We start from the raw sequence: 10,839 nt of genomic DNA, 5'->3' as shown, positions 1-10,839 counted from the left end.
AGGTGTATGTGGCTAGCGCCTTAGCCACTTGAGCCACAGGCGCCGAGCCTCAGTTCCATTTCTGTCACTTACTAGCTTACAACTTTAGGCAAATAAGCCCAATTTTCTCAGCTTTTAAATGAAGATAATGACTATACCTATTTCATATGATTTCTGTAAGGATTAAATAATTTCATCAGTTAATACTTATCTACTGTATGCCAGACATCATTCCACAGATTTTACATATATGAGTTCATTTAATCCTCACTGCAACGCTGAATTATAGGTAGCTCTTACTATTATAGGAAAACAAGGCACAGAGAGTTAAGAAATTTATCCAAGGACCTACAGCTAGTCAGTGGCAGAGGCTCCAATTGAGGCAGTCAGGTTTCAGACTCCATTCTCTTGACTACCATACTCACATGCTTAACTTATTGATGGGCCTTCAACAAATTTTAATAATAAGGGTATATAGGCTAAGCATAATGCCTCATGCCCATAGCCCTAGCACTGGCCAAGGTGGGAGGATCTCTTGAGGCCAGGAGTTCAGTACCAGCTAGAGCAAGAGTGAGACCCTGTCTCTGCAAAAAATAGAAGAATTATTTGGGCATGGTGGCACGTGCCTATAGTCCCAGTTACTTAGGAGGCTGAGGCAGGAGGATCACCTGAGCTCAAGAGATTGAGGTTGTTATCAGCTATGATGACACCACTGCATGACAGAGTGAGACCCTGACTCCAAAGAAGAATTAAAAATAATATATATAATATATATAAAATAAAGTAACTTTTTAAAAAGGTAAAATAATAGTGTTATAAAGATTATGAAATCATCATGGAAAGTGAAAGTAATACAGCTAAACTAAATAAAGAAGGATATAGATAACATCTTAGTCTAACACCTCAGAAAATTAATCATAACCTATTTAATCGCATATTAATATAATGTGAACTTATTAACATTTTATAACTTATTTTAGTTGTATATTAATATAACATGAACTTCTTTTGGCTAAATTTGATTTTTTTTTTTTTGAGACAGAGTCTCACTTTGTTTTTTTTTTTGTTCTTTTTTATAGAGACAGAGTCTCACTTTATTGCCCTTGGTAGAGTGCCATGGCGTCACATAGCTCACAGCAACCTCCAACTCCTGGGTTTAGATGATTCTCTTGCCTCAGCCTCACAAGTAGCTGGGACTATAGGCACCTGCCAGAATGCCTGGCTATTTTTATTGTTGTTGTTGTTGCAGTTTGGCTGGGGCCAGGTTTGAACCTGCCACTCTTGATATATGGGGCCAGTGCCCTACCCACTGGGCCACAGGCGCTGCCCAGAGTCTCACTTTGTTGACCTTGGTAGTGTGCTGTGGTGTCACAGCTCACAGCAACCTCCAACTCTTGGGCTTAGGCAATCCTCTTGCCTCAGCCTCCTGAGTAGCTGGGACTACAGGTGCCCACCACAATGCCTGGCTATTTTTGTTACAGTTTGGCTGGGGCTAGGTCCCACCACCCTGGGTATATGGGGCCAGTGCCCTACCCACTTAGCCACAGGCACCGCATGCTAAATTTGATTTTTAACCTTCTGTTTTTTGTTTTTTGAGACAGAGTGTCACTATGTTGCCATCTGTAGAGCACTGTGGTGTCACAGCTAACAGCAACCTCAAATTCTTGCGCTTAGTTGATTCTCTTGCCTCAGCCTCCCAAGTAGCTGAGACTATAGGTGCCTACCACAACACTCAGCTACTTTTGTTGTTGTTGTTGTCTAGCTGGCCCAGGCTGGGTTTGAACCCCCCAGACTGTGTATATGTGGCAGGCACCATAACCACTGTGCTACAGGCGCCAAGCCTGACCTCCTGTTTTAATTTGCTTAATGACTTAATATTACTTGCTTTCAGCTTGTTGCTTGTGGCTCAAGCAGCTAAGGTGCCAGCCACATACACCTGAGCTGGCGGATTTGATTCCAGCCCAGGCCCACCAAACAACAATGGCTGCAACCAAAAAAAAAAAAAAGAATATTACTTGCTTTCTTTCTCCATACTTGGCATCCTTTTTGAAGGTAGACTAAGGAATTTTTCTGAATCATTCTTAGGATTAAGAGACATTTTTATCAATGTTAGATGTTATGGAGCATAAATTAATATGTAATTTAAATTCTCTCCTATATTCAAGCTTAGGATTCTTTTTTTTTTTTTTTTTTTTTGAGACAGAGCCTCAAGCTATCCCCCTGGGTAGAGTGCCATGGCATCACGCTCACAGCAACCTCCAACTCCTGGGCTCAAGCGAGTCTCCTGCCTCAGCCTCCCAAGTAGCTGGGACTATAGGCGCCCGCCACAACGCCCGGCCATTTTTTTTTTTGGTTGCAGCCATCATTGTTGTTTGGCGGGCCCGGGCTGGGGATTCGAACCCGCCACCTTAGGTGTATGTGGCTGGCGCCTTAGCCGCTTGAGCCACAGGCGCCGAGCCAAGCTTAGGATTCTTAATAGAGGAATTACTTTAGCAACAGGGAACTCTGGCTTTTAGGATTTTCATTATTTACTTTTTTTTTTTTTTTGAGACAGAGCCTCAAACTGGGTAGAGTGTCATGGCATCACAGCTCACAGCAACCTCCAACTCCTGGGCTCAAGTGATTCTCTTGTAGTGATTCTCTTGCCTCTGCCTCCCAAGTAGCTGGGATTACAGGCACCTGCCACAATGCCCGGCTATTTTTTGGTTGCAGCCATCACTGTTGTTTGGCGAGCACAGGCTGGATTCGAACCTGCCAGCTCAGGTGTATGTGGCTGGTGCCTTAGCCGCTTGAGTCACAGGTGCTGAGCCCATTTTTTACTTTCAATAGACTTTATGGTTGATACTAGATCTACTTTTGAAATAGCCAAAATGTGTAGTGTTCCAGTGCAAAGCAAGATAGAGGGCTGTAACTATAAGGAGATACAAGGATGCATAAGACAATGGTTCTTATTAACTTTGAGCTCATAATAAAGTTACCATATATAAGCATAATTTTTAAAAATTATGAGCAAAAAAGATTATTGACATTTTATTGATGTCTGTTAAAACTCCAGTTTCCACTCACATATTGGCAGCACCCCCAGGGGATCTTTTAAGACCAATAAAATCTTCAGACTCAGAAGACTGCCATGGACCATACTTGGCATCTGTCTACTTATTAGAAGGATACAGGTCAGAAAGGGTGGCAGCAGGCATTCCTTTTCAGTGGAGTAGTCATTACAGAAGTGGCAGTCCAGAGGCTTTCTGCCTCTCCTGCCTCACTCCATTTCCCCATCCAAGTTGCAGCTCAGGTACATGGAAACAGTATCCATGTTGGACAGATTAGGAAGCTACCCTGGCTTAGAAGCCTTGTGCATCACAAGTGTCAATATATCTTGTACAAGCTTTATTAGCACAGCTGCCAGAGACCCACAAGGGATATAACCAGTTATGAGTCACTGCCTTCAGAGGAACCCAAAGCTATAGCTTCTTACCGGGTAGTTAGGTAATTCTGCCTAATAACACAGCTGACAGTCACCTTATCAGGTTTCCAGGGCAACAGCACTAGAAAATACAAGGTCACACTTGTCTTTAAGAGAAGGAAAACGATTTTGTTAACCCTTCGTATATAGCTTTTCCAAAATTTTTACAAAGATGATTATTTTCAAAGTTGTGTGAAATAAATGGCTTTAAAATAACTTCATATTCTTTCTTCATATGCCCTTTTTAAATATGGTAATATTTTACTTTTTCTTCCTTTGACTGTTTTTCCTTTTTTGGTAGGTCGAATCAAATATTCTGAACAGGTGTATGATGCATGTATGGATACATTTGACTGTCTTCCACTTGCTGCCCTCTTAAACCAGCAGTTTCTCTGTGTACATGGAGGGATGTCACCTGAAATTACTTGTTTAGATGACATTAAGAGAGTAAGTAACCTTTTCTTTTTTTTTTCTTTTTTTGTTTTTTCTGAGACAAAGTCTCACAATGTAGCCCTCAGTAGAGTGCTGTGGCATCACAGCTCACAGCAACTGTAAACTCTTTTTTTTTTTAGAAACAGTCTCACTTTGTCACCCTTGGTAGAGTGCTATGGTGCCACAGCTCACAGCAACCTCCAGCTCTTGGGTTTAGGTGATTCTCTTGCCTCAGCCTCCCAAGTAGCTGGAACTACAGGCGCCCACCACAACACCTGGCTATTTTTTTGTTGCAGTTTGGCCAGGGCTGGGTTTGAACCCACCACTCTCAGTATATGGGGCCGGCACCCTATTCACTGAGCCACAGACACCGCCCAACCTCAAACTCTTGGGCTTAAGTGATTCTCTTGCCTCAGCCTCCCATGTAGCTGGGACTAACAGGTGCCCACAACAACACCCAGCTATTTTTTTGTTGTAGTTGTCATTGTTGTTTAGCAGGCCTGGGCCATGTTCAAACCCACCATCCCTGGTATATGTGGCCAGCACCTTAGCCGCTGAGCACCTAGCCAAAGTAACTTTTTCTTAGTCTCATAGAGTTTACCTTTTAATTTTTTTTAATTGAAGTCAACCACTATATTTTGAGCTGAAAATTTTTAAATACAGATTTTAAAGAAAATGGGTTGGTGCACTGGCTTAAGCCTATAATCCCAGCACTTCGGAAGGTGGAGGCAGGAGGATCATTTGAGCTCAGAAGTTCAAGATCAGCCTGAGTAAAAGCGAGACCCTGTCTCTACTAAAAATAGAAAAAATTAGCCAGATTTGGTACATGCCTGTACTCCCAGTTACTTCGGAAGCTGAGGCAGGATGATCGCTTGAGCCCACAAGTTCGAAGTTGATGTGAAATATGATGACAGCACTACACTGTAGCCCAGGTGGGCAACAGAGCAAGATTCTGTCTCAAAAAAAAAAATTACCTGTAACTTCAGTATTGCAAGATAACTACTATTACCATTTTGATATAATATATACCTACCAGAAATTTGCTATAATTTTTAATGAAATTTGTGCGTTTACCAGCTAGAAATTTAACATTCTCAGAGTATAGCCCTGAAAGTTTAAATTATGTCACAGTGTGAAAGAAGAGAAGCCAGGGTACTAATTCCAGTCCTACCATTAATGTGTAACCTTGACCAAATCACTTAATCTGTTAGTTATATCTTCACTATGAAATGAGGAAGATGGAATGGATGGATGGTCTGAAGACTGTGCCAGCTCTGAAATTTGTTGATTTTTGACACTTAATTGCTTGCCCTAAGTATTTCCAAGATTCTGTATCTTCATTATTAGAAAAGGATGTCTAATGTTTTTTCACTTAACGTTATTCTACATGACCATCTCTTCTGTACTGTTGTATTGTCTGACCTCTCTTATAAGCACAAAAAACTAAAGATTTTTCTATTGATAAAATTGTTCTCTCTGAATCAAAGTTAGTTTCCTCAGGGTTAGAGAGTATACCTGTATGTACTGACTTTCCTCCTGCCTTTGTCATCTTGAAAATAATCAGGATTTCTCTTTTACATAGTAAATTTTGAATTTTATTATTCTGAATCAATTGTATTAATAAAAAGCTCTCTTTCACTCAGTAGAAGTTCTTTTCTTGGCTCGGCGCCAGCCACGTGCACCTAGGGTGGCGGGTTCGAATCCCCAGCCCGGACCCGCCAAACAACAATGACGGCTGCAACCAAAAGATGGCCGGGCGTTGTGGCGGGCGCCTGTGGTCCCAGCTGCTTGGGAGGCAGAGGCAGGAGACTCGCTTGAGCCCAGGAGTTGGAGGTTGCTGTGAGCTGTGATGCCGCGGCGCTCTACCCAGGGGGACAGCTTGAGGCTCTGTCTCAAAAAAAAAAAAAAAAAAAGAAGTTCTTTTCTTAGTACTGAGTTATCCTGGTTACTTCTTTTCTTTTGGTTTTCATGCTTTTAACTAAAGTAGTAATAACTAAAGGCTTAAGTTAATAACTTATATTAAAATGCCTCTGTTGCATAGAATGGAAAGGATAAATGCCCTTACAAAATAAAATTAGCATTCTTTAAAATGAAGAAATCTCCTTCGGAATGAGGTAAACAAGAAACAGAACCATTATAAAACCTTACTGCTCTCATGGTAACAAATTAACTTTACATAATCTTGCTAAAATAGTATGTCTCTATAGTGGTTGATTTCACATTCAAATTAAATGAGTACTGCTTTAAGATTAGGATGTAAGTGGGTGCTTTTCTACAGTATAATTAGATGACAAGAATATAAGAATTTGTTACAGAAAAAATAATAAAAATTGTGTAACAAAATTTGTTGAATATTTCTTTTCTTGATGGAAAATCCTTTAGGAATTTACCTTTTCTCTTAATAGAGCCTTGTGGATGGAAAGGTTTTTGTTGTCGTTTGTTTCTTTGTTTTCGGCACATGGTACTTTCTAAGAGCCCTTTTGCTTTTCTGATTTTTTTCTTTTGGTTTTTGTCTATCTTTTAGTTAGACAGGTTTACTGAACCTCCTGCCTTCGGGCCAGTGTGTGACCTGCTTTGGTCTGATCCCTCTGAGGATTATGGCAATGAAAAGAGCATGGAGCACTATACCCACAACACTGTCCGAGGGTGCTCTTATTTTTACAGGTAAGCTAATCCTTAAAGTAGAAATTAGAAAGGAAATTGTAATACATTTCATCAGGTTATTTTTAAACGTTTTATATCTCAAACAAGTATAGTATAGGCACTGCTGCTTACTGTTTTAATTAATAGAAGGCAGAAACTTGTTTGTTTTTTTAATATTTTCTTAGGTATGATGCTCTAAGAAGTATAACAACATCAAACATGATCGTACATTTGACAATGCTTTGACATTGCTGTGTGACTTTACATCATCTGACTATGTGTTCCTAAACACCATCTATTCACTTTTTAAAAATAAAGATATCTTGGCTCTTTCCCCAGAGATTCTGACTCACTAGGTCTGAGACAGGGGAATCCTGTTGTTCTAAAAAGCTCTCCAGCTTTTGAAACCGCTGGTGTAGACAAAGATATAAAAAGAACAGGACATTGTGAACTAAGCCGAGTACATTTCCTGGAAGTTATATTAAATCTCACATGTAAGTTTTCATTGTGATTTAATACTCAAAAATAGGAAAATTTAGAGAAGTTTGAAATCTAAATTTCTTTTAATCTCAATATTTTATGGTAAAATGACAAATAATACATATATTCCATCCCCCCAAAATCTATATTTTAGCTAATAATGCATTCATTATATGAAATACAGACACCACACACAGTGTTAATTTAGCATTCTTCTAAACTTTTTTCATGCCACTTTTTCCAGCGACTAATATGAAATTTTTTTTATTTCTTCTTACATTGCTTAAAATAAAGAGCATGTTATGTATTTATCATTGGCAGAATATAAACTGGTACAATTTCTGTGTATACCAACTTGGCAATGTCTCTCAATTATAAATGCACATGGCCTTTGATCCAGAAATTCTTCTTTGAATAGGTAATCCTGTGGGTATACAGTTCATCCTTATTATTAGAGGACTTTGTATTTGTGAGTTCCCCTACTCAACTAAGGTTTATCTGTAACCCCCTCATCAGTACTTACAGAGGTTTCACAATCATTCACAGACATGGACTGTGCAGAGTGATAAAGAATTTTAATTTCTTCACACACATTCCCAGCTGAGGTTGAACAAAGTGATCCTTTGCCCCTTTTGTTTAAGCTCTTATATTATAAAGTTATTCTGTTGTGGTCTTTTTAGCACAATATTTTTAATGTTTTTGTGCTTTTTGTTAGTACCTTTACATAGAAACACATCTAAAACAAAGTTATACGGGGTGTCCATAAAGTTTGTACGCAACTTACTATGTTAAACTATTTTATTTTATTTATTTATTTATTTTGAGACAGAGCCTCAAGCTGTCGCCCTGGGTAGAGTGCTATGGCATCACAGCTCACAGCAACCTCCAACTCCTGGGCTCAAGCGAGTCTCCTGCCTCCGCTACCCAAGTAGCTGGGACCACAGGCGCCCACCACAATGCCTGGCTATTTTTTGGTTGCAGCTGTCATTGTTGTTTGGCGGGCCTGGGCTGGATTTGAACCCGCCAGCTCAGGTGTATAAGGCTGGCACCTTAGCCACTTGAGCCACAGGTGCCGAGCTGACAAAAAGATTTTAAAGTGGAGGAGCACTTTCTGTTTTGGAAAATTATCATCATGTCTGTAATGAGACATATTAGTGAAATGGAAAACAGAATTACTACAGTATATATAATACCTGTAATCTTAAAACAAAACAACTTATATTATCTTGACTTTACTCCTTCTTCCTATTAAAAAAGAATTATTTTATTTATGGATTTATATGTCTAATTTTCTTTTTCAGTTACCCTGCAGTTTGTGAATTTTTGCAGAACAATAATTTATTGTCAATTATCAGAGCCCATGAAGCCCAAGATGCTGGGTAAGTTAAATTAAAACTGTACCAAATATTACTGCAGTCTTTACCTTTAATCTGAACACAGACGGACGAGCTGTCATCTCTCTTCCAGGTATCGAATGTACAGGAAGAGCCAAACAACAGGCTTTCCATCACTTATTACAATTTTCTCTGCTCCCAATTACCTAGATGTCTATAACAATAAAGGTAAAGGAGCCCAGCAATATCTGAGTTTGAATTTGTGAGTAAATGTGAGCTCTAGTTTAATAATATGTATGTGTGTATTATTTTTAAATATAAATTTTAAGTAAGGAAAGAGAGGCTTTAATTGAAATAAAGGCTGAAAAATTTAGAATTTATGCTGCTGCTTGGTCTTCATCTCCTAAGGATTATTGGACTCTTTGTGAGTATAAATAATGATCCTAATAGGTCAGATTTGTTCTACTGAATCAAACTATAAGATAATTAAGTTAGGGTGAACTTAATTTGTTTATAACTACCTCAAAAAATGTCACAACTGGTATTTTAATATTTGTCAGTTATTAAGATATTTTTGCTCTTCTTGAGATATGGTGTAGGTAGAGTGAATAGCATACAAAAAGTCAGGAAAAGAATCTTCATTTTTGTCTAAACCCAGCCAGAAACTAATAGAATGATTTTGGATAAGTCAAGTAATATTTCTAAGCTTTAGTTTCCCATGTTAAAAAAAAGGGGAGTGATATGCATATGCCTTTTGTTCTAGAAATTCTGCTTCTAAGACTTTATCCTCTTAAAATATTTTTTAAAATTGAAAACTTCCATAATGTATACTTCATAAATTTTCTATCAAGGCAGTGGTCCTACTAAAACACTTCCTGTCTCTATAATTATTTGTTGTTTATAAATTATGACTGTAAAATAATAGGACTTTGTAAACAAACATGCCAGAACGAATATATCCAAATGAGTATTGTCCTTCAAAGTAGTAACCTTAGGAGGCTATATACATATTCCAACAATGCTGTCCTTGTTCAAAAACATTTTTGGAACACCTCTTTTGGCATTGCCTTCAGAGTCTGCGACACATTGTTTTGATTATCCTCAATGATGGGAAAGCTTCGTCCTTTGAGGGTGGATTTGATTTTTGGACAGCCAAAAGTCATTTGGACTCAAGACTGATAAGGTGAGTGATCAAGCTAGATGATACTATTTGGGGTCAGAAACAAGGTATGATTATAAGGTAATGAGACTGGTTTTTCTCGTGTTGCTGATACAGTGGCTCTGGAGGCACTTCCAAAAGAGGAATTCCCAAAATATTTTGACTAGTGGCAGCATCTCTGGATTAGTTACATGGTAAGAAAGCAAGTTGTGTTGAAAAGAATGTCAAGTAAGGAGTCAGAGTTTCTAGTCTAGTCCTGCTTCACTTTTAAGGGTGTCACATTTTAAAAGGTGTTTGATTTCTTTGAACCTCAGTTTATCTTTAAAATATCTGTCATAAAGGGTTGTTGAAGAATGTTAAAATAGTGACAATAAATATTATTGTTCGAAGTATAAACTGCTATTATGCTATAATTTTTACTATTACTGAGCACGATGTGATAACATCAAAGGACCACACTCATCTGATATAAAAGTCTGGTGTGTTTGTAGTTGGTGGTTTCTTAAGTCTCATTACTTTATAGTCATACCTTGTACATGCTGTTGGGGAGAGAATTTTCAAAGAAGGCCAAAGTATACTTAATATGTACTCTATTTAAAAGTGAACTTTGGAATGACATATCTCGCTGAACTCTTAATTGGTTCAGTCATTTCAGTGACTTATCCATTTCTAAAAAATATTCCTCTGACTTACATTCTCTCCTAGGCTTATGTTTTCTTTTTACTTATCCTTCTTCTCTGAGCCTTAACTATCCTACAACACTCTGCTTTTCCTTAAGTTCATTTGTTACTTTTTCCTTTTCCTAATATTTCCAATACATTAGCAACTTAGTTGTTTCCTCCCTTATCAGTAGTATGTATTGGGTTGTTAAACATCTTTAAGAACTATTAGTGGCCCTAGTTCTCATATTTGTAATGAAGACTTTCCTTTTTCATTTGCTTTTTAAACTTCATTTTTAAGAGAATCTATTGATTGTGCAATGGACTTATCAGTGTGCTAAGCTGAAAACATGCCCTCTAAATTAGCAGCTGTTATATAGCTTACTAGTTGCCAGCCCACTTTGTGTCCCTTTCTGATCTGGCTTTGCTCTTGATTATTCCTTTCATAAACTTTTAAGTTCACAGTCTAGTCTATCTGAGTTTTCTGTGACCTTTGACATATTGGTGACTTTACTTCAAAATAATCTTATTTTCTTTGGTAGTTTCTTTCTTTTTTTTGAGACAGAGTCTTCACTGTGTCATCCTCGGTAGAGTGCCATGGAGTCACAGCTCACAGCAACCTCAAATTCTTGGGCTTAAGCAATTCTCTTGCCTCAGCCTCCCAAGTAGCTAGGACTACAGGGGCCCACC

The 10,839-nt window shown here is 38.3% G+C and overlaps 1 protein-coding gene across 2 annotated transcripts in view; it reads left to right on the top strand.

The window, feature by feature from the left end:
- PPP3CC (protein phosphatase 3 catalytic subunit gamma) overlaps positions 1-10,839 on the top strand; it is an 86,860-nt gene that overhangs the window by 54,660 nt on the left and 21,361 nt on the right. For both annotated transcript variants that reach the window (XM_012807737.2, XM_023515569.1), the window contains exons 5-8: positions 3,744-3,889; positions 6,399-6,538; positions 8,299-8,376; positions 8,465-8,559. In XM_012807737.2, coding sequence (XP_012663191.1) covers positions 3,744-3,889; positions 6,399-6,538; positions 8,299-8,376; positions 8,465-8,559 — 459 coding nt within the window. The remainder of the gene's footprint in view (positions 1-3,743; positions 3,890-6,398; positions 6,539-8,298; positions 8,377-8,464; positions 8,560-10,839) is intronic.

This window comes from Otolemur garnettii, unplaced genomic scaffold (assembly GCF_000181295.1).
Source record: "Otolemur garnettii isolate 467f Iridium unplaced genomic scaffold, OtoGar3 scaffold00074, whole genome shotgun sequence".
NCBI classification, from domain to species: domain Eukaryota; kingdom Metazoa; phylum Chordata; class Mammalia; order Primates; family Galagidae; genus Otolemur; species Otolemur garnettii.
The sequence above is the reverse complement of the archived record's forward strand: the minus strand, read 5'-3'. Positions and strand labels throughout refer to the sequence as shown.